Source organism: Gastrolobium bilobum, unplaced genomic scaffold, assembly GCF_033153095.1.
Source record: "Gastrolobium bilobum isolate Gb01-03AN ecotype WA unplaced genomic scaffold, APGP_CSIRO_Gbil_v1 utg63263, whole genome shotgun sequence".
NCBI lineage: Eukaryota > Viridiplantae > Streptophyta > Magnoliopsida > Fabales > Fabaceae > Gastrolobium > Gastrolobium bilobum.
This window is the reverse complement of record NW_026898152.1, coordinates 19,947-43,456: the sequence shown is the minus strand read 5'-3', so window position 1 is coordinate 43,456 and position 23,510 is coordinate 19,947. Positions and strand designations below refer to the sequence as shown.

The 23,510-nt window shown below is 40.2% G+C and overlaps 1 protein-coding gene across 1 annotated transcript; it reads left to right on the top strand.

Moving 5' to 3' along the window:
* Nucleotides 1-4,561: 4,561 nt before the first annotated feature.
* LOC133313271 (cation/H(+) antiporter 4-like) lies at nucleotides 4,562-8,778 on the top strand. Its single transcript, XM_061514617.1, has 3 exons — nucleotides 4,562-4,828; nucleotides 5,896-6,903; nucleotides 7,681-8,778. Exons 1-3 carry the CDS (start codon nucleotides 4,562-4,564, stop codon nucleotides 8,776-8,778), a joined length of 2,373 nt encoding a protein of 790 aa, XP_061370601.1.
* The last annotated feature ends 14,732 nt before the right edge of the window (nucleotides 8,779-23,510 follow it).

Sequence of the window (23,510 nt, the reverse complement as noted above, 5' to 3'; positions counted from 1 at the left end):
ATCAGGCTCACGCAATGTGGTCACATATGCATTATCATAATAATACTCGACGGAGCAAACACACAAAACAGACACAACCAAACATCCTAATCATTGCAATACATACAGACTTTTCCCTTGAACCGTTGCTCTGATACCATAAAATGTAACACCCCGTGTATACTCGGAATATTAACATTACATCGTATTAAGCGGTGCTTAATTAAAAATTGCGGAATATTCTTTTTCTTTTCAATTATGACGTCATTATCAATTACCAACTTGATTACTTAATCAATTTCATAAAATATCGCCTGTATGTAAATTGCAATAAGACATCTATTGAAATACCTCAATATATAAATAAAGTGTGTATCTAAATCACGGTATTACATCTCGTAATCCGGACAATATCCTGATACATTATTACAACTTCAAAAGGCGCAAGACACAAACAAGACATAACAATACTATGTGTCATGGACAAACCCCATGCTAACCAAATAAGCATAGTAAACAACAAGTCTCAACATAAAACTCCATAAACATAACTGAAGCTATAAGCATAAACAGCATGCAAATCCAACATCCAATCATGGCAGCATAATATAACAGCAATCTAACTCAGCTCTGGCCTCCTGCCGCCTGAGGTCTCAACATTACCTGACCCTGAAATAAGCATTCCCCAAACATGGGGTGAGATCTCTAAACAAGAAATCTCAGTAAGACAAGGGGTCCTCAAGGATCTTCCACCCCAAGCTCACTTACATGTGCAATATAAGTTCTAAAAGCATTTATATCATTATCAGTTCCAAAACTATGTAGTGCAACAAATATCTATGGCATGTGTGTAATCACTATCTACTGGCCAGAGAAATGTAGGAATACGTCTATTCCCTACATGTAGTACAAGGAACACCGCTTGCACCTCACCCACAGCCTCACCCTATTGTATGTTCTACATACTCAGGCTTACCGTATAGGTGGAACACCTCCATGCATATCAACAAGGCACTAACATACAATAGCTCAACAACATTTCCAAAACATCAAAAGCATGTAACACAACATGCATATACCATATCCCCATGGGACATGGTGGAACCACAACATGGCTAAACCGAGGACACGAAAGCTTACCTCTAAGCTAGCTATCCAAGCCAAGAGTCCACACAAGCTCAAAGTTCAAACAGAGCAGAATCACAATCTGTTTTAGACTAACAATTATATCAATATTCACATTCTAATATTTACAATGCTTAACTAGACATCTTGATATTTCCAACAATATACTTTATGTCTCAATCGGAGTTGTATAACTCCGGTTATTATTTGCGCAAGGTGACTGCTGCAAACGGAATTTCCAGCAACCAAAACGCGACATAAACTAGACACTGCGATCAAATCACTAATCCAATGGCTACAAAATTTTACAGAGTTGTAACCCTAAGTGTTAGCTTCACATAGGTCCAAACCTCACTCAATTTAGAGCTCTGTAGCTCGAGATATCTCAATTTTACTAAACTAGGTCGTTGCTGTCACATTTGCACAAAACAGGTTTCTGGTCATTTTCACAGGTGGTAATCGATTACCAAGTACTGGTAATCGATTACTGCACATGGTAATCGATTACCACCAGCAAGGTAATCGATTACCACACATGGTAACCGATTACCAATCAAAAGTAATCGATTACCACGCGGGCAGAACAGCATTATGCAGATTTTTTCTGCATAATCCGAAGCCAAATTGCCATCCCATGACCCAAGGTCCGGTCTTGACCCAAAACAGAAGTTCAATACCACATTTTAGACTTAGATTAACAACCTTAAGCTTGAATGATTAAAGTTAACTCATTTTATAATATAAACCAGCCATTTTCATGAAAATTCAAAGGAAAGTTCAAGGTATACCAATGGAGGTTCAAACTCAGCCACAAGGAAGGCTCTTGGAGCTCTCCAACAAGGTTCAAAGATTCTGACTTGAACACAAAACGAAAATGCCAACAAAGCTTGGCCCTTTCTTCACAAAGGAAGCTCCTTGGAGCTCAAAATGCCATTACAATGGCTCAACAACTCCAACCTCCAAAGTCAGCACCAAAAGCACCCCAAAACAACTCACCAACTCAGAAACCAAGCCTCTCACACAACCCCAACACAACCACAAGGTGTTTACAAGGAAGAATCAAGAGAAAAGATGATCATTTGGTGGTTTCTCATGAAGAAATGGTGAAGACAAGCCAAAGAAGCACCAAGTCAGCAATGGAATAGTGTAGAGTGATCAGCCCCCAAAGGTGTTCACGTAGGAATGAGGTTCTAGGGTTTTGTGCCCACTTAATGAGTGTATTTATAGCCAAAACCCACTTAAACTCACTGTATTAACTTTAATTGCTACGCTTAGCATTTTAATCCCAAACTTTGGATTCTGAAACTACATAATTTTCTAAGATTTATCATATTTTTCTTATGATTATCTGAGCAACTTTCTGGTATGCGCTTTTCAAAGCCAGTACCGGTTTCTAGCACCAGTTCTCATTATTTGGACTTGAAACTCGTTTTACAAGTCCTACATGTTATTCTAGTAATTATCATGTACTTACTTTAATTTTCTGGGATACTTTTTCGGTATGCATTTATACCGACTAGCAGAACCGGTATCTGCACTTTTCTTCCGAAAAGCGACTTTCAGCATTCTTAATCACTTATTATAATTATTAAAGCCTCTTAATAATTATTAGGGTTAATTATGGAATCATTTCCTATTTTCACATAATTAATTAATTAAATACCTTAATTAACGGTGCGGGTTCTTACAATTGCCATCGCAGAGTTGACAAATTTCTCCGTGAGTTTCCCTTCTATGGTCCTCTCCATCTCGGGTCTGGTCTCCATCACGTCCCAGATTCCTTATCTACATCAAACGCTCCTCCATCTCTTGAATTCTTCTGACATCTTCCTCTCGCTGAAGATGATTGCAGTGTTCCATTTCTTGGAACCTTCTCATATCCTCCTATTGCTGAAGATGATTACGGTTCTCCATCTCCTCCATCTGCCTTAAGATCGCAGTAAATGCGATCTGTGCAAGGCGGGTGTCTGGATCTGCAGCAAGTGCAACGCGGGATGCCGCATCTGAAGGTTGAGGATGAGGAGCTCCGGTTTGATTTGCTGACGCAGGTGTAGATGCTGTGTCTGAGACTTCCTCACTCACGTGAACAATGACATAATCAATCTCATTCTCTGCATGATTCTGTGGTTGATCCACCTCCACCAGAATAGGATTCGACGGCAGGTTTGGCTGTGGTGGCAATTGACCTCTACTTCTTGTACAAACTATTACGTCTCGTAGGAATCAAAATTTATCGATTCCCCACAGACGGTGCCAATGTTTTTTTCTTGAAGACAGAGATGTTTAGCCCAACAGGCTAGTAAGTTTCTTTTGGATCTAGGTGTTCTCTCTCTAAGGTATCTATGAGTTAGATACACTTGAATTTAGCAGATCACTGTGCACAAAGAGTAAAGAACAGCTTTCTCCAAAAGGGTAGTGTGTGTGCACAGTGACAACATAACAGTAACAGAGAATAATCATACATGTAGGCTTTACCTCCTATTTATAGAATTTACCTGTGGGTATTAGATTTTGAACCTTCTGTGCCTCTTCCAGCAGCCCAAGCCCATGTTTAATGTTGTCGTATTAGGATTGATATTTTTTATGGATATCCTTCCTTAATTATATCATATTTATATTTAGATTATCCCTTGTTGAGCTTAGTGATAAGTGAGCCTAATATATAAATTCATAACAACACTCGTACAAAAAATATAAAAGGGAATGTTTCATATTTTTATATCATTTTAATTCCCCTCCATTCGTTGTTCCCGTCTAAATTCACTTTTGTGGATTTCATTTTTTCCTATTTTTGAATAAAATTTCAGCTATTACTTAGGTAGATAAATCTAGTTTTTCTAAAAGTATAAAAAAGCTGGTACTGTGCATTTACCAAATCTGATTAAGTTCTGATACCATTTTATTTCTTCCATTTTCTCTATCCTAGTCTTCTCCCTTTTTTCTTTCTATTTTTTATTTAATTTCATTATGTCTGTGTTGAAAATTGAAACCATAACGTTATTTATTTCAATTTATTTTATTTTGAAAGCCATTATGCGTCTATCTTTTGAAATAAAATATGATTAGAAGTATAAATATGTAATAAAAAAACGCATATATTGATTACCAAAAAAAAAAACGCATATATTGAAAAATAAAAAATAAAAAACTAAAAAGACACACCAAATCCAAATATAAACGACATAGAATGTTAAAAATACCTGCCACGTAAGCATAGATTAGCTGTTTCCCAGATGGCGAAGGTAACAAATTAGTGTTCGACACCGTATCAAGAACATTGCAAACGCAAATTAACTAATAGTAAATTTGCAACCAAGGTTAATGGCTTGGTGTTTCCCTGTATCTAGTTGGTAAAGCCTCAAATTCTATTGTTTCGAAATAATGCCCTTCGTTTCCTTTGCATCATCATCTTCATTGCATTATTCTTGTTTTCTGGAGGGGGGCAAGCGCGACCAAAATGAACTCAACCCAAGAATTATTCTTCACTTCAGTAACGTTCGTTCGAGAAGTAATTCCGGGTCGATATCAAATCTACAACGTTTGCGTCGATGAGCCAAAGATAGTATCAGATGGCATATGGGCTAATCGCACTACCGGTGCATTACCTACACATTCTACTTTTACAATGCTGGAGCTCCAAATACTTATCATTTTCGTCATCACGCAAATCTTTCATTTCTCTTTCAAGCGCTTGGGGCTGCCTTATTTCATTTCGCAAGTAATGGTATGCATCTCTCTCTCTCTCTCTCTCTCTCTCTCTCTCTCTCTCTCTCTTTTCTAACTCCTAGCCTCCCTTGAATTTTGTTATTGGATTCATACAACATTATGTCGGAAGGGAAAATATATGTTTCTATGTATACACTCGTCTTGCTTACGCAAAAGTTCATCCACCATTCAAATAAGTATTCCATTCTCTCTATCATAAATGACATTAGCATGTTTTTAAGGAAAATAACCCATTACATAGCCCGAATACCTAGGATCTGGATTCTCTACATATTTGCTATAGTTTCTGTGGTTTTAAACACTGACAAAAATTAGGTAGGTTCCATGATTTGAAATTTATGTTTTACATTTTTTTTTTGGTAACAAAAAGTTGAAGTGGGGTTACATTTTATGTCTGATTTTCCTAAACTCATTGAACTCTAGAGAATTCAAATTCGATTCCATATAGCCCTTGATACACATCCGCGTATCATACTCCTCGATTGGACATGAGCCTTTTTTTTTTTCCTTGTTCTTCCTTTTCTATCTGTATAGAGATGGCAAAACGTGTCAATGGTTGGGTTTGCATTGTGTCATGGTTTAACCTAGCTACAATTGAAATCATTCAACCCAAACACAACACGTACTTATTTACAGGTTAAAAATGCAAACCCATTGCAGGTCATAGGTAACACTGGTTGACATGAAAAAATATTGAAAATAACAAGAAAATCTATATGAAATACACGGGTTTACCTCTTACCCACAATAGATCATGTTAAAATTATCAAAATTTTAACTTTTTTATTATTATTTTGGACAAGAAAAAATTTGTGAGTTTAATAATTTGTATTACTTTTTCAAACCCAAACACTACCATTTTTAGCTCACGGGTTGACATGACACTATTTTGATGTGTCGTGTAGCAAGTGGACCCATAGACGAAGATACATTTTGTTACCCCCTACGTGTAAGAGTCACTTACTTTTTACCCCCTAAAGGTTTTTTCTATTAAAAAAGAAGAAGAACTAATTAATGCAAATGAAATTAAATATGAGGAAAATCTAACAATTCAATTTTTTGCAGACTGGTTTTCTTCTAGGCCCGTCGATTCCAACAGGACCAATGGAAAAGTACAAAAAGATGTTATTTCCATATGGAAGCCCGGATATACTGAACACTATATCATCATTTGGGTTCTCAATGTTCCTGTTTCTAAATGCAGTGCAAATGGACTTCACCTTGATAACAAGAACTGGCAAGAAAGCTTGGGTAATAGCTCTTTCCACATTAATCACACCAATGGCTGTTGGTTTTTTCTTAACAAAAACATTCTTCCCCTTATGGGTTCGAATAATTGGGCCAGAGGAAGCAGAAACCTTACCTGTAACATTTATATCTCACTGTGGTGGTTCCTTCGCTGTCATAGCCTCTTTGCTCAGTGACCTTGGAATCCTCAACTCTGAACTCGGACGCCTCGCACTATCCGCAGCATTTTTAAACGATATTTCAGGTGCAGTTGTGGCAGGACTTGGAACCGCAATTGTAAGCAGCCAAGGATTGTATTTACCAATTATAAATGTGGGTTATTTTCTTGCGTTTCTAATCACAGTTCCATTGATTGGGCGTCCAGCAATGAGATGGGTAGTGAAAAAAACACCAGAGGGTCGACCTGTGAATAAGATATATATTAACATTATCATCCTAGTGCTTCTGCTATTGGGTCTCGTTGCAGGGTATTTTCACCAACCTTTCTTGGTTGGTGCACTTGTTTTTGGGCTTGCTGTCCCAGAAGGTCCTCCTTTGGGGTCTGAATTGGTTTACCAACTTGAATTGTTCTCCACGTGGTTTCTCTTGCCCATTTTTGTTACTAGTTGTACCATGAAGGTTGATCTTACCCAATGTGGACCTCTCTCTTTGGTTTTGGTCATGTCCTCCTTCATCATTATGGTCCATTCAATTAAATTTATGCTGTGCTCCGGAATTTGTCGCTACTGCAAGATGCCCTACTCTGATGGTCTCTGCCTTGCTCTCATCTTGAGCTGCAAAGGTGTTGTCGATCACTGCACCTTTATCCTTGTCTACGACGGACTGGTAATCTTGCATTTTTTATGAAACCAAACTTAGAAGTACTTACATTTTCTCCTATTTAGTTAGAGGAATTGACCATTTTTATCCATCAACTAAAATGTGCCCGTAAATAACTATCATGATACACATACCACATTCACTTAAAATAGAAACACGAAAATGAATCATCTCAAACATTGTGAAAAATCTTAGTCATTCATTGACACATCAACAACGAGCATTTAAAATGATGATTATCTCTTATCCATTATATGGGATTTGTCATAAAAAAAATAAATATGACTGTTAATATGTAAATAAATGACAGATTTTTCACAAGATGCTAGAGAAATGAAATTATACATTCTCTATGAACACACCCACTCACCTGACAATGTTTAGAAAAAGTTGGAAGAAAATAAGTGAAAATACAATTGGGTAAGTGGGTATGTCCGTAAGTACTTTAGTTTTGCAATTATTATTGAAACACTATATTGGACATTTATTCTTTCAACTAATAATATATGTGATTGTAAAATATTATAAGTGAAAAAAGCATAGTGTTATTTTTGAATCCTTTCATGTTAAAATATTACTTGACCAGATCACATGAAAATTTTGTATCAATCTCTCTTTTCATTGATATTAAATAGCTGGGGTTCAATTAAAATTTATGAACAGAAAAAAATAGACACAAAATGAAATTTTAACGTAGGAAGAGTCCTATGCAAGTCAGTTTGTCAGTGCGATGTACCTGTTCAAATAATTAAATAATTTTATCCAATGCAAATATTGCTGCAGAAACAAACTCCACATGCAATAGGTGTTATGACTATCTCAGTATTGATCGTGGGAACAATTTCACGATTCGGAGTGAAGTCCTTGTACGACCCAAAAAGGAAATACGCAGGGTATCAAAAAAGGGACATAATGAACTTGAAGAAAAACTCAGAGCTTCGTGTTGTTGCATGCATCCACAAGCGAAGCCACATAAATCAAATAAAGAATGTCCTCGAGCTTTGTACTCCAGCACCAGACAATGCACTTGTAGCAGATGTGTTACATCTCATGGAACTAGTTGGAAGAACCACTCCAGTTTTCATTGCACATCGCCTTCAACAAAGGGGAAGGTCAACCCGCAACTACTCTGAAGAACTCAATGTAGTCTTCGACCTTTTTGAGCGTGAATATGCAGGTTCAGCAACAGCCAACACCTACACAGCAATATCTCCAGTGACCCTTATGCATGAGGATGTGACTCAGCTTGCATTGGACAAACTTGCATCCCTTATAATTCTTCCATTTCATATAAGATGGGCAGAGGATGGTTCCATTGAATCAGAGGACACTAGAATAAGGTCACTGAATTCTAATGTTTTGGAAAGAGCACCATGCTCAATTGGGATTCTAGTGAACCGTGGCTCTTCTAGTTTTAATTTAACGAGTTATAAAGTGGCCATGATTTTCTTGGGTGGGCCAGATGATAGAGAAGCTTTGTGTTTGGCTAAAAGGTTTGCTAAAAACTCTGATAATAGATTGTTTGTGTATCGGTTACTTGCACATGATAATGATTCTATAGATTGGGAGACTATGATTGACGATGAGGAGTTAAGGGAGGTGCGTGGAGCTTATATTAAACTTGAAAATGTGACATATGAAGAAATAATTATCCAGGATGCATCACAAACAACAACTTTCCTTAAGGATATGGCAAATAAATTTGATTTTATTGTAGTTGGAAGACGTAATGGGGTCCAATCTCCTCAGACACTTGGATTGGAAGATTGGACTGAATTTACAGAATTGGGTGTGATTGGTGATTTGCTTGCTTCACAAGATATGGAGACTAAAGCTTCAATTTTGGTTGTGCAACAACAACAAACGACGTCTTTGTCGTGACTAGAGAGATACTAGTTTGTATAATTTTTGTTTTTTGCTTTTTTGTTTGTTCTGTATTTGGCTTTTAACTATTTTAATTTACTTCAAAGAAAAAGGGTATTTGAAATATTATTGAATTGTGTAAATAATCTGTACAAAGAGGTCTCTATTTATAGAGAATGAAAACCCTAATACTTGACCTAATGGGCTTGACCCAATACAACAAATAATAATTATTAAATAACCAATATTTACAAAACTCCCCCTCAAGCTGAGGAATAGATATTTATCATTCCCAGCTTGCTAGTAAGTTCTTAAAATCTATCTGAAGGAAGTCCCTTTGTTAATAGATCAACCAATTGACGCCAGTGGGAATGTATGGAGTGGTAATCAGCACACTATCAAGTTTCTCTTTGATGAAATGACGGTCAACCTCAATATGTTTAGTCCGATTGTAACACCCCGTGTATACTCGGAATATTAACATTACATCGTATTAAGCGGTGCTTAATTAAAAATTGCAGAATATTCTTTTTCTTTTCAATTATGACGTCATTATCAATTACCAACTTGATTACTTAATCAATTTCATAAAATATCGCCTGTATGTAAATTGGAAAAAGACATCTACTGAAATACCTCAATATATAAATAAAGTATGTAACTACATCACGGTATTACATCTCGTAATCCGGACAATATCCTGATACATTATTACAACACCAAAAGACTCAAGACATAATCAAGACATAACAATACTATGTGTCATGGACAATCCCCATGCTCACCAAATAAACATAGTAAACAACAAGTCTCAACATAAAACTCCATAAACATAACTGAAGCGATAAGCATATAAACAGCATGCAAATCCAGCATCCAATCATGGCAGCATAAAATAACAGAAATCTAACTCAGCTCCGGCCTACTACCGCCTGAGGTATCAACATTACCTGACCCTGAAATAAGCATTCCCCAAACGTGGGGTGAGATCTCTAAACTAGAAATCTCAGTAAGACAAGGGGTCCTCAAGGATCTTCCACCCCAAGCTCACTTACATGTGCAATATAAGTTCAAAAAGCATTTATATCATTATCAGTTCCAAAACTATGTAGTGCAACAGATATCTATGGCATGTGTGTAATCAATATCTACTGGCCAGAGAAATGTAGGAATACGTCTATTCCCTACATGTAGTACAAGGAACACCGCTTGCACCTCACCCACAGCCTCACCCTCTTGTATGTTCTACATACTCAGGCTTACCGTATAGGTGGAACACCTCCATGCATATCAACAAGGCACTAACATACAATAGCTCAACAACATTTCCAAAATGCATATAACCATATCCCCATGGGACATGGTGGAACCACAACATGGCTAAACCGAGGACACGAAAGCTTACCTCTAAGCTAGCTATCCAATGCCACAAGCTCAAAGTCCAATTACAGCAGATCACAATCTGATATGGACTAAATATAAATCAATAAACATGTACCACATGCATACAAATTAAAGACAACGCCTTTTCATTACGTTTTAAGTCTTAAAGCTTCTAACAAAGCCACAAGCCCTTAATCCCATGATTCTGGCTTAGACCATTAAATACAAAAGTTCAACTTCATCAAACTAGGGTCCACAAACCCCCAATAGCCTACTGTACACACATCACAGCTACTATTCTGCGAAATCCCAAAATATCTGGATATTCATCGGGACCATATCTGGATATGCAATATCCGGATATCTCACCGTTCATATCCGGATATGCAAAATCCGGATATACAGATTCACATATTCGGATATCCAATATCCAGATATCCCAAAACCCCATATCCGGATATTACATATCCGGATATCATATCCGGATATCCAATATCCGGATATTCCACGAGCAGATATCCGGATATTTCACGACAGAATGCAGTTTCTGCATTTTCGTGAAGATATCCCTTAAAGGTTCCCTTTTTACCGATTTTAAACACCTAATCATGCATTTCTAGGCGTGTTCAACATTACCCAACAACAAGTTATCATCTTTTAGTCATTAGATGCATCAAGGTACCATTTTTAAGCCTTAAAACTCAAGTTAAAGGTTGGTACAACATACCAAGGCTCAAAACTCAGAATGGAGATGCTCTTGGAGCTCACCAACAGTCCCTCAACTACTGACCACACAGATGTGCGAAAATGGAAGACAAGCAAGGCTCTTCCTCACCAAAGGTGGCTCCTTGGACCTCCAAAAATGAAGCACAAGGTTCACTCCCTCCACCAACCTAAAGTCAGCCCCCAAGACTCCCTCAAGCTGACCTCCTTACTCAGAAACAGCACCACAAACCCCTTCCCAAAGGTGACTCTCCCTCACACAAGTTTTTAAGAAGAAGAAACCACAAAGAACAAGGAAGAAATGGCTCCAAGACTCTCAAGGAAGAAGAACACAGCAATGAAACAGTGCCAAGGTGCACTCAGCCGCTCAAGTCACGTAGGAGTAGTGGTTCTAGGGTTTTGTGCCCAATGATTAGAGTATATATAGGCACTTAAGCATTAAACACACAGTATTAACTTTAATTGCTACGCTTAGCATTTTAATCCCAAACTTTGGAATATAAAACTACACATTTTTCCAAGAATTATCATATTTTTATTATATTTTTCTGAGCACCTTTCTGGTACGCGCTTTTCAAAGCCAGTACCGGTTTCTAGCACCAGTTCTTATTATTTGGACTTGAAACTCGTTTTACAAGTCCTACATATTATTCTAGTAATTATCATGTACTTACATTAATTTTCCGGGATACTTTTTCGGTACGCATTTATACCGACTAGCAGAACCGGTATATGCATTTTTCTTCCGAAAAGCGACTTTCAGCATTCTTAATCACTTACCATAATTATTAAAGCCTCTTAATAATTCTTAGGGTCAATTATGGAATCATTTCCTAATTTTGCATAATTAATTAATTAAATACCTTAATTAACGGTGCGGGTTCTTACACTGATCATGTTGAACTGAATTATGAGCTATACAAATAGCGGACTTATTATCACATAGCAACTTCATAGGTCCCTCATATTTTATTTTGAGATCATCAAGTATAATTTTCAGCCACAATAACTCACAAATGCCTTGAGCCATAGCTCGAAATTCAGCTTGTGCACTTGATCTGGCGACCACATCTTGTTTCTTACTTCTCCATGTCACCAAGTTACCGCAAAGAAACATGCAGTAACCAGTGGTAGAACGCCGGTCAGTCACGGATCCAGCATAATCAGCATCAGTGTAAACTTCTAAAGAGAGATTGCCATCACGTCGGAATAACAATCCTTTACCAGGAGTAGCTTTAAGCTCTACTTCCTGCATGTGTTTCTCCTTTGGATCATGCATAAACTGACTGACAACACTAACAGCATAAGCTAGGTTTGGTTTAGTATGAGCCAGATATATCAATTTCCCAACTAGCCGTTGATATTGTCCTTTATCAACTGGAGGACTCTCCTCTTCATAGCCTATCTTGTGATTCTGCTCAATAGGGGTATTAGAGGGTTTACACCCAAGCTTTCCTGCTTCTTTGAGAAGATCAAGAACATATTTTCTCTGGCTGATAAAAATTCCTTTCCTTGAATGAGCTACTTCTATCCCTAGGAAATATCTCAGTTTCCCAAGGTCGTTGACTTCAAACTCAGAGGCAAGCCGTGTTTGCAGAATCTGTTTCTCCACAAAATCATCACTTACGATAATAATATCATCAACATATACAAGGAGCACAGTAAGCTTCCCATTATGGGAATGTTTGAAGAAAATAGTGTGATCTCCTTGACTCTGTATGTGTCCTAAGGTCATCATAACCTTAGTAAACCTTCCAAACCAGGCACGAGGTGACTGCTTCAATCCATACAAGGCTTTTTTTAATCTACAAACTTTATTTTCTCCCTTCACAGAATCAAAACCAGGCGGGATTTCCATGTAGACTTCTTCTTCTAACTCACCATTGAGGAAAGCATTTTTCACATCAAATTGATTTATATCCCAATCGTAATGGGCAGCAAAGGATAACAGGACTCTCACCGTATTCATCTTTGCAACTGGAGCAAATGTTTCTTCTTAATCAATGCCATAGGTTTGAGTGTAACCTTTGGCAACTAATTGAGCCTTGTTTCTCTCAAGAGTTCCATCAGAATTATATTTCAGGGCATAAACCCATCTGCACCCTACTGCTTAATAACCTCCCATGTTTTATTTTTCTCCAATGCATTCATCTCCTCTTGCATGGCTTGAGCCCAATTCCCATCTTTCAAGGCTTCATGTACTGATTTTGGGATTGCAAGAGTCTAGTGCTGAAACAAAGATTTTGTGCTGCACAGAAAGATTAGCAGAGGAAACAAAATGGGAGATAGGGTATTGAGTACAAGAGGGACAGGAGGAACAAGATTTCTTGGGACAAGATCTTTTTCCTTTTCTAAGAGCAATGGGTAAATCATCAGAATCAGTAGTAATGGGTAAGTCATCAGAAGTATTAACATCATGATCAGAAATATGAGATTCAGGACTTACCAGTGGTTTAGACGATTGAGGTTGCTGCTGAGGCAATGTGGGTTGTTTCCTTCTTTGATATACCAACTGAGGTGTCATAATCTTCCGTATCTCTGGTGAACTTGATGTATCAGTCACAGGAGGATCACTCACAGGTGGATCAGACACAGGAGGAACAGGAACAAGAGGAGGATACACTGACACAGGTAAAGGAGTAGACACTGAAGACTCAAAGAAGGGAGGTGATGAGTTTTCTGGTGAAGGATTCTCCCCCTGAAGATGAGAACATTGGAAAAATGACTCAGATTCCTGAAATTTAACATCCATAGAAACAAAAAATTTCCTACTACCAGGGTGATAGCACTTGTAGCCCTTCTTATCAGGAACATAACCAAGAAAAACACATTTAATAGCCCTAGGGTCCAACTTACTGCGATGATGTTTATGAACATGAACAAAAACAACACACCCAAACACTCGTGGAGGAAGACTCATAGTTGGAATAGAAGGGAAAAAAGAAGTTATAGAGTGAATAGGACTTACATGGTCAAGTACCCGAGTGGGTAAATGGTTGATCAAGAATGTTGCAGTAAGAATAGCATCTCCCCAAAAGTATTTGGGTACATGTGTCTGATACATTAATGCAAGAGCCACTTCAAAGAAGGTGACAATTTTTTCTTTCAGCAACCTCATTCTGTTGAGGGCTGTCAACACAAGTAAGTTCATGAATCATACCGTTATTTTGTATAAATTGGGAAAAACTGTGATTAACATATTCAGTACCATTATCTGTTCTTAGTCTCTTGATTATTTTACCAAATTGGGTCTCAACCATTTTATAAAATTGAAAGAACAATTGTGGTACCTCAGACTTTTCACGCATTAAGTAAACCCAAGTTACACGAGTGCAATCATCAATAAAAGAAACAAACCATCTATTTCCAGAAGCATGAGGGACTTTAGAAGGACTCCAAACATCAGAATGAATAAGATCAAAAGGTTCAACACTCTTAGTAATACTAGAAGGAAAAGACACACAATGATGCTTAGCAAACTGACAAACATCACAATGAAAAGACTCAACAGGCTTAGACAAAAACAATGACAGAAATAAAGACTTGAGTAAACTAAATGAAGGATGTCCCAAGCGCTATGATGAAGCCAAATCAAAGAATCAGCAATTGATTGACCATGAGACATCAAGATGTGATCTGTTACTTTATTTGCGGGAGATTGTGACACCAGATAGTACAACTCACTTGCTCTTTAGCACTACCAATCGTCTTCCCCGTGGCGAGATCTTGAAATACACAATGGGTAGGGAAGAAGGTTACAGTACAATTCAAATATTTTGTAATTTTATGAATAGAAAGAAGATTCGTGGAGAGTTTAGAAACATGAAAAGCATCTTTAAGATGTAAGGACTGCTGTAAGTTTATGTCACCAGAACTCGCAACTGATGTATGTGAGCCATCAGCTATGGCTATTGTATGAGTTCCAATGGTAGGATGATAAGAAGTAAAGGAGTCAGCACAACAAGCCATATGATCAGTAGCACCAGAATCAACAACCCAAGAATGTTTAAAATCATTACATGAAGAAAGGAAAGAATACATTTTGGAGCTCATACCAGTCATAGCCAAAGCACTAGTATCAGATGGCTTACTCTGATAATCAAGGATGGTTCGGAGCCATTCCAACTCATATGGACGAAATGCAGGTTGGGTCTCATTAGGTGCAGGAGTTATTTCAGAGGAAGTAAAATGCGCTTGACCACGCATCCTTGCCATCTTTTCTAAGACAGTTTGCTTTCCATGGAGGCGAAAGCATAAATCCTTGATATGACCTGTTCTTTTACAATAAGAACACCATCGATCATCTCTCTTAGGTCTAGAAGATGCACCATCATAAAACTTTGTAAAGGAACTTCTTTGAGAAGAGGCCATACTGCACAAAAAATGGTCAAAGGATAACACCAAGAAGCCAAAAAATCACAAAAAAATACCAAACGACGTCCGATCTGAGAGTAGAGCACATATCCAGAAAGAGGATGAAGGGACGATCAAAATGGCGGTGGTCCTTGTAAGAACCTGCACCGTTAATTAAGGTATTTAATTAATTAATTATGCAAAATTAGGAAATGATTCCATAATTGACCCTAATAATTATTAAGAGGCTTTAATAATTATGGTAAATGATAAGAATGCTGAAAGTCGCTTTTCGGAAGAAAAGTGCAGATACCGGTTCTGCTAGTCGGTATAAATGCGTACCGAAAAAGTATCCCAGAAAATTAAATTAAGTGTATGATAATTACTAGAATAATATGTAGGACTTGTAAAACGAGTCTCAAGTCCAAATAATGAGAACTGGTGCTAGAAACCGGTATTGGATCTGAAAAGCGCGTACCGGAAAGGTGCTCAGAAAAATATAATAAAAATATGATAAATCTTAAAAAATTATGTAGTTTCATAATCCAAAGTTTGGTATTAAAATGCTAAGCGTAGCAATTAAAGTTAATACTGTGCGTTTATGTGTTAAATCACTATAAATAGGCACACTTGGCCCTAAACCCTAGGCACTCAGATTTTTCTACGTGACTTGGTGGCTGACTTGCACCTTATACACTGTTCCATTGCTTTCCCTTCCATTTCTTGAGCAAGCATTCACCTTTGAGGCTTGTTCTTCCATTTAAACACTTGGTGAGGGTGAGGGTGAGGGTTGAGACTGCATTGTGGTGTTGTTTCTGAGTTAGAGAACCTGTGTGAGGGAGTTTGAAGAGCTGTGTTTTCTGTTCTTGAGGGGTGTGACCTTTTGTTGGCATTTTGATGCTCCAAGGTTCCTTCTTGTTGAGTAAAAGAGTCATCTTGTGATACATTTTCGTGCATCATCCTTGAGTCAGACTTGAGGGGCTGTGTTGAGCTCCAAGAACATCTCCATCCTCTGTTTTTGAGCTGTGGTATGATCACCAACCTTTAACTTGAGTTTTAAGGCTTAAAAATGGAAGCTTGATGCATGTTAAGGTTAAAAGATGATAACTTGTTGTTGGGTAAGGCTTAACACACCTAGAAATGCATGATTAGGTGTATAAAATCGGTAAAAAGGGAACCTTTAAGGGATATCTTCACGAAAAATGCAGAAACTGCATTCTGTCATGAAATTTCCGGATATCTGCCCGTGGAATATACGGATATTGGATATCCGGATATGATATCCGGATATGGGATTTTGGGATATCTGGATATTGGATATCCGGATATGTGAATCTGTATATCCGGATATTGCATATCCGGATATGGACAGTGAGATATCCAGATATGTCATTTCCGGATATGGTCCCGATGAATATCCGGATATTCTGGGATTTCGCAAAACAGTAGCTGTGCTATGTGTACAGTAGGCTATTGGGGGTTTATGGACCCTAGATTGATGAAGTTGAACTTCTGTATTTAATGGTCTAAGCCAGAATCCTGTGATTTGGGGCTTGTGGCTTTGTTAGAAGCTTTAAGACATAAAACATAATGAAAAGGCGTTGTCTTTAATTTGTATGCATGTGGTACATGTTTATTGATTTATATTTGGTCCATATCAGATTGTGATCTGCTGTGATTGGACTTTGAGCTTGTGGCATTGGATAGCTAGATTAGAGGTAAGCTTTCGTGTCCTCGGTTTAGCCATGTTGTGGTTCCACCATGTCCCATGAGGATATGGTATATGCATGCTGTGTTACATGCTTTTGATGTTTTGGAAATGCTGTTGAGCTATTGTATGTTAGTGCCTTGTTGATATGCATGGAGGTGTTCCACCTATACGGTAAGCCTGAGTATGTAGAACATACAAGAGGGTGAGGCTGTGGGTGAGGTGCAAGCGGTGTTCCTTGTACTACATGTAGGGAATAGACGTATTCCTACATTTCTCTGGCCAGTAGATAGTGATAGACACACATGCCATAGATATCTGTTGCACTACATAGTTTTGGAACTGATAATGATATAAATGCTTTTTGAACTTATATTGCACATGTAAGTGAGCTTGGGGTGGAAGATCCTTGAGGACCCCTTGTCTTACTGAGATTTCTTGTTTAGAGATCTCACCCCACGTTTGGGGAATGCTTATTTCAGGGTCAGGTAATGTTGAGACCTCAGGCGGCATGAGGCCGGAGCTGAGTTAGATTGGTGTTATATTATGCTGTCGTGATTGGATGCTGGATTCGCATGCTGTTTATATGCTTATAGCTTCAGTTATGTTCATGGAGTTTTATGTTGAGACTGGTTGTTTACTATGTTTATTTGGTGAGCATGGGGATTGTCCATGACACATAGTATTGTTATGTCTTGATTATGTCTTGAGTCTTTTGGTGTTGTAATAATGTATTACGAGATGTAATACCGTGATGTAGATACACACTTTATTTATATATTGAGGTATTTCAGTAGATGTCTTATTGCAATTTAGATACAGGCGATATTTTAAGAAATTGATTAAGTAATCAAGTTGGTAATTGATAATGACGTCATAATTGAAAAGAAAAAGAACATTCCGCATTTTTAATTAAGCACCGCTTAATACGATGTAATGTTAATATTCCGGGTATACACGGGGTGTTACATTTTATGGTATCAGAGCAACGGTTCAAGGGAAAAGCATGTATGTATTGCAATGATTAAGATGTTTGGTTGTGTCTGTTTTGTGTGTTTTCTCCATCGAGTATTATTATGATAATGCATATGTGACCACATTGCGTGGGCCTGATCAACTCATAATTTGTGTGACTTGTGCAGAATCATGGTAAGACCCGGGAGAAACCGCGAGACTTCGGAGGATCGGCCTGATCCTGTCCTGGCTGCATTGGCTGAGATGCAGGCGACCCGACTAGCCGACCAGGAGGCCATGAGAATGGAAAACCAGGCCATGCTGGACGCCGTCAGAGAGGAGAACAGGAAGGGCACTGAGGACGTGTTGGAGGCCAACCGTCTGGCGAACATGACGATGTTTAGAGTCATGTTGGAGGAGATGAGGAATGGCGCTGATGTTGGTCATGCTCCTCCGCCACCACCTCCACCGCCACCACCACCACCACCTCCACCCAGTCTGCAGGATGACTCTCAGAGTCAGATGGGAGATGGCAGTCATCTTACGGGGGCCATGCAGACCGTCCCTATTTTTGTTGATGATCGTGATGAGATCGATCGCCAGCTGAATGCTTTCCGTAAGCATAAGCCACCTGCCTTTGATGGATCCTTTGATCCTGTTGCTGCGGCACGTTGGCTACAGGCGTTGGACAAGATATTTCGGGTCATGCAGTGCACAGATCCGCAGAAGTTGATGTTCGCTACTTACATGCTGGAGGGCGATGCCCATGACTGGTGGACAAACCTTTCTCATGTCTACGAGATGCAGGGTCATGTAATGACTTGGCCTATGTTCGAGGATTTCTTCTTGGGTCAGTACTTTCCATATGACGCTCAGGAGAGGCAGCAGGGAGAGTTTGACAGATTGGTTCAGGGCTCATTGTCTGTGGACGAGTACCTTGCCAAGTTCAACCAGTTGGTGAAGTTTGCACACTTCAGGATGGCGAGGCCTACTCCTACATTTCTGGCTGCTAAGTTTCGCAGGGGACTTAGTGAGGATATTGCTGGTTACCTAGTTGGTTCTGCTTCTAGAGATTTTGGGTCACTGGTTCAACAGTGTCGTGATATTGAAGATTACTACAACTCGAGTAAGGCCAAGAAGGCCAAGGTTGCTGAGGCGACGAAGGTTGCAGCTGATAGTTCCACTTCTTGGCGAGACAGGAAGTTTGGGAACAAGGGCAAGGGTAAACAGATGGCAGCTCGGCAGGCGCCGAGTCAGTTCAAGAGGACTTCTGCTCAGGGGAGTGCAGCGAGACCTCCTGCTCCTAGGTGTTCGGGATGCGGGAAGACTCATTTTGGGCCGTGTTCTACCGGCCAGTTGATTTGCTTTCAGTGTGGCAAGGAGGGCCACTTCTCCAGAGACTGTCCGTCGGTGACGGCGAGGGCTACTGCAGTGCAGGCAGTGCCACTTCAGATGGTTCCCCTTCCACCTACTTCGACACCGGCAGTGCCACCATCTTCCGGGAGAGTTTATACTCTGGATCGTCAGCAGTTGGATCGAGCTCCGAACCTTGTCAGAGGTACTGTTACGAATGGTACATCAGCTATTGATGTTTTGTTTGACTCAGGGGCTACGCATTCTTTTGTTGCTACCCTGATTGCTGTGGGGCTTGAGTTGTCCATGTCTGTGCTTTCTCCACCGCTGCGGGTGACTACCGCCACCGGAGAAAGATGTAATTCTACCACTGTTCATCGCGATGTGGCGTTTCAGTGGGATGGCTGTGAGTTCTCGGTAGATCTGATAGGATTGCCGATGGCCAACTTGGAGGTTATTCTGGGCATGGATTGGCTGTCCATAAATTGTGTGATGATTGACTGTTGTGCCAAGCGTGTAGTGTTGTCTCCGTGTGACTCCCCAGCCAGTTCCTCGCCGTACATTTCGTTGCTGCAGGCTAGGAGAGCCTTGAGAGCAGGGGCATTTGGTTATGTCATGTTGGGAGTTTTGGTGAGTGGTACACAGGAGGACATCACCGGCATTCCTGTGGTGAGGGAATTCCTCGAGGTGTTTCCTTAGGAGATTCCTGAGTTTCCGCCACAGAGGGAGATAGAGTTCTCCATAGATCTGTTGCCTAGTGTGGGGCCGATTTCTTTAGCTCCATACCGGATGTCGCCACCAAAGTTGGCAGAACTGAACAAGCATATTGAGGATCTTTCAGCGAAAGATTTTATTAGACCGAGTGTGTCTCCTTGGGGAGCACCGGTTATCTTTGTAAAGAAGTAGGACGGGACAATGCGATTGTGCACCGACTACAGGCAGCTGAACAAGGTGACAATCAAGAACAAGTATCCCCTTCCTCGGATTGATGATCTGTTGGATCAGCTCAGGGGTGCTTGTGTGTATTCCAAGATTGATCTCCGGTCCGGATACCATCAGATTCGGGTGAAGCCGGAGGATGTCCCGAAGACCGCATTTCGCTCGAGATATGGTCATTTTGAGTACTTGGTGATTCCGTTCGGTCTCACCAATGCACCTGCTGTGTTCATGGATTACATGAACCGGATTTTCCAGCCGTACCTGGACCAGTTTGTGATCGTCTTCATTGACGACATTTTGATTTACTCCAAGACGGAGGAGGAGCATGTGGGGCATTTGAGAACTGTTCTGCAAGTGCTAAAGGAGAAGAAGCTGTATGCGAAGCCTTCCAAATGTGAGTTCTGGCTCAAGTCTGTGAAGTTTCTTGGGCATGTTATTTTTGCTGAAGGAGTTGCAGTGGATCCGAACAAGATTGAGGTCGTGCTGGATTGGGAGAGACCCAAGACAGTTATGGAAGTGAGGAGCTTTCTGGGTTTGGCAGATTACTATCGGAGGTTTATCAAGGGATTCTCCACCATGGTTTTGCCATTGACTCGCTTTACTCGGAAGGAGACTCCATTTGTGTGAACTCACGAGTGTGAGGTCTGTTTTCAGGAGTTGAAGGAGAGACTGACTACTACTCCTGTGTTGGTCCTTCCTGATCCTGCGCTTGAGATTGAGCTTTACACCGACGCCTCCGGGAAGGGGCTAGGTTGTGTGTTGATGCAGTTGGGCAAAGTGATCGCCTATGCTTCGAGGCAGTTGAAACCTCATGAGGAGAACTACCCTACTCATGACTTGGAGTTGGCTGCTATTGTGTTTGCTTTCAAGATTTGGAGGCATTATCTTTTTGGTTTGAGGTTTGTGGTGTTCAGTGACCACAAGAGTTTGAAGTACCTGTTCGACTAGAAGGAGTTGAACATGAGGCAGAGGAGATGGATGGAGTTCTTAAAGGACTACAACTTCGAGCTAACGTATCATCCTGGCAAGGCCAATGTGGTAGCTGATGCTTTGAGTCGAAAATCCAGTAGTTCATCCGGTTTGTTACTTGGTAACTTCGATGTGGTTGAGAAGTTTCGAAACTTGGCAGTGACCGCTCCGTGTGAGAGTGTACTTCTCGAGTTGGAAGCAACAGATGTTGTGAACGAGCTGCTTGAAAAGATCAAAGAGGCACAAGTTCAGAGAGAGTGTCTGGATTATGTGAAGAACCAAGTCGGTGTGTCTAGGAATGATGATGGATTGCTTTTGTTTCAGCAGAGGATTGTAGTTCCTCGAGGTCCGTTGACAGAAAAGGTTATGGCAGAAGGCCATAAGGGTCAGTTTTCTATCCACCCTAGTGTTACTAAGATGTATCAAGATTTGAAGAAGAACTTCTGGTGGCCGGGCATGAAGAAAGATGTTGTTATCTTTGTGTCCAAGTGTTTGGTCTGCCAGAAGGTGAAGATTGAACATCAGAGACCGTCTGGTGAACTTAAACCTCTTGAAGTACCACAGTGGAAGTGGGAAGGTATATCCATGGACTTCGTGGTGGGATTGCCGAAGACTCAGGCGGGTTGTGACTCTATTTGGGTCATTGTGGACAGACTGACGAAGTCTGCCCATTTTCTTCCAGTGAAGGTGAGCTTCACTACAGAGAAGTTGGCCAAGCTTTATGTCCGCGAGATTGTGAGGCTTCACGGGGTGCCCGAGAGTATCATTAGTGATAGGGACCCGAAGTTCACTTCTTGGTTCTAGGAGGCGCTGCAGGAGGCTTTTGGTACGCAGTTGAGATTGAGTACCGCCTATCACCCTCAGACTGATGGACAGACTGAGAGGACCATCCAGACCTTGGAGGACATGTTGCGAGCTTGCACGTTGGAGCAGGGCTGGACATGGGATAGGAACCTTTCCTTGGTTGAGTTTTCTTACAACAACAGCTTTCATGCTAGCCTGGGCATGGCGCCCTACGAAGCACTGTATGGTAGGAGGTGTCGGACTCCTTCTTGTTGGTCTGAGGTTGGGGACAAGGAGGTTTTTGGCTTGGACTTTGTCCAAGATACCACCTTGCAGATCCAGATGATCCGTGAAAAGTTGAAGCAAGCGCAGAATCGCCAGAAGAGCTACTATGATGTCAAGCACCGTCCGCTGGAGTTCAGTGAGGGTGAGCACGTGTTTGTGAGACTTTCACCTGTCACCGGTGTAGGTCGGGCACTCGGAGTGAGGAAGCTGAGCCCGCGATATATTGGGCCATACCAGATCCTTGGTAGAGTAGGACATGTTGCCTATTGGCTTGCCTTGCCTCCGAACCTGGCTAACATCCACCACGTGTTTCACGTGTCTCAGCTTCGGAAGTACATAGCAGATCCGTCGCACGTGGTGCAACCGGATGTTGTGGAGGTTCGGGAGAACCTAAAGACTCCCGTCGGACCACTCAGAATTCTCGATCGTGGCGAGAAGCAGCTGAGGAGCAAGATCATTCCAATGGTCAAGGTGCAGTGGACCGGAAGAACTCCTGAGGAGTGTACTTGGGAGCGTGAGGACGAGCTTCTCCGGCAGTACCCCGTGTTTCGACCAGGTATGTTTCTGATTTTGAGGTCAAAATCCTAAAAGGTGGGGTGAATGTAAGAACCTGCACCGTTAATTAAGGTATTTAATTAATTAATTATGCAAAATTAGGAAACGGATTCCATAATTGACCCTAATAATTATTAAGAGGATTTAATAATTATGGTAAATGATTAAGAATGCTGAAAGTCGCTTTTCGGAAGAAAAGTGCAGATACCGATTCTGCTAGACGGTATAAAGGCGTACCGAAAAAGTATGCCGGAAAATTAAAGTAAGTGTATGATAATTACGAGAATAATATTTAGGACTTGTAAAACGAGTCTCAAGTCCAAATAATGAGAACTGGTGCTAGAAAACGGTACTGGCTCTGAAAAGCGCGTACCGGAAAGGTGCTCAGAAAAATATAATAAAAATATGATAAATCTTAGAAAATTATGTACTTTCATAATTCAAAGTTTGGGATTAAACTGCTAAGCATAGCAATTAAAGTTAATACTGTGTGTTTATGTGTTAAATCACTATAAATAGGCACACTTGGCCCTAAACCCTAGGCACTCAGATTTGTCTACGTGACTTGGTGGCTGACTTGCACCTTAAACACTGTTCCATTGCTTTCCCTTCCATTTCTTGAGCAAGCATTCACTTTTGAGGCTTGTTCTTCCATTTAAACACTTGGTGATGGTGAGGGTTGGCCTTGGGACTGCATTGTGGTGTTGTTTCTGAGTTAGAGAACCTGTGTGATGGAGTTTGAAGA

Bases quoted from the DNA above. Each gene is read 5' to 3' on its own strand.
- LOC133313271 (XM_061514617.1), top strand. From the start codon at position 4,562: ATGAACTCAACCCAAGAATTATTCTTCACTTCAGTAACGTTCGTTCGA. The intron at 4,829-5,895 runs GTATGCATCTCT...AATTTTTTGCAG, and splicing joins ATTTCATTTCGCAAGTAATG to ACTGGTTTTCTTCTAGGCCC. The intron at 6,904-7,680 runs GTAATCTTGCAT...ATATTGCTGCAG, and splicing joins TCCTTGTCTACGACGGACTG to AAACAAACTCCACATGCAAT.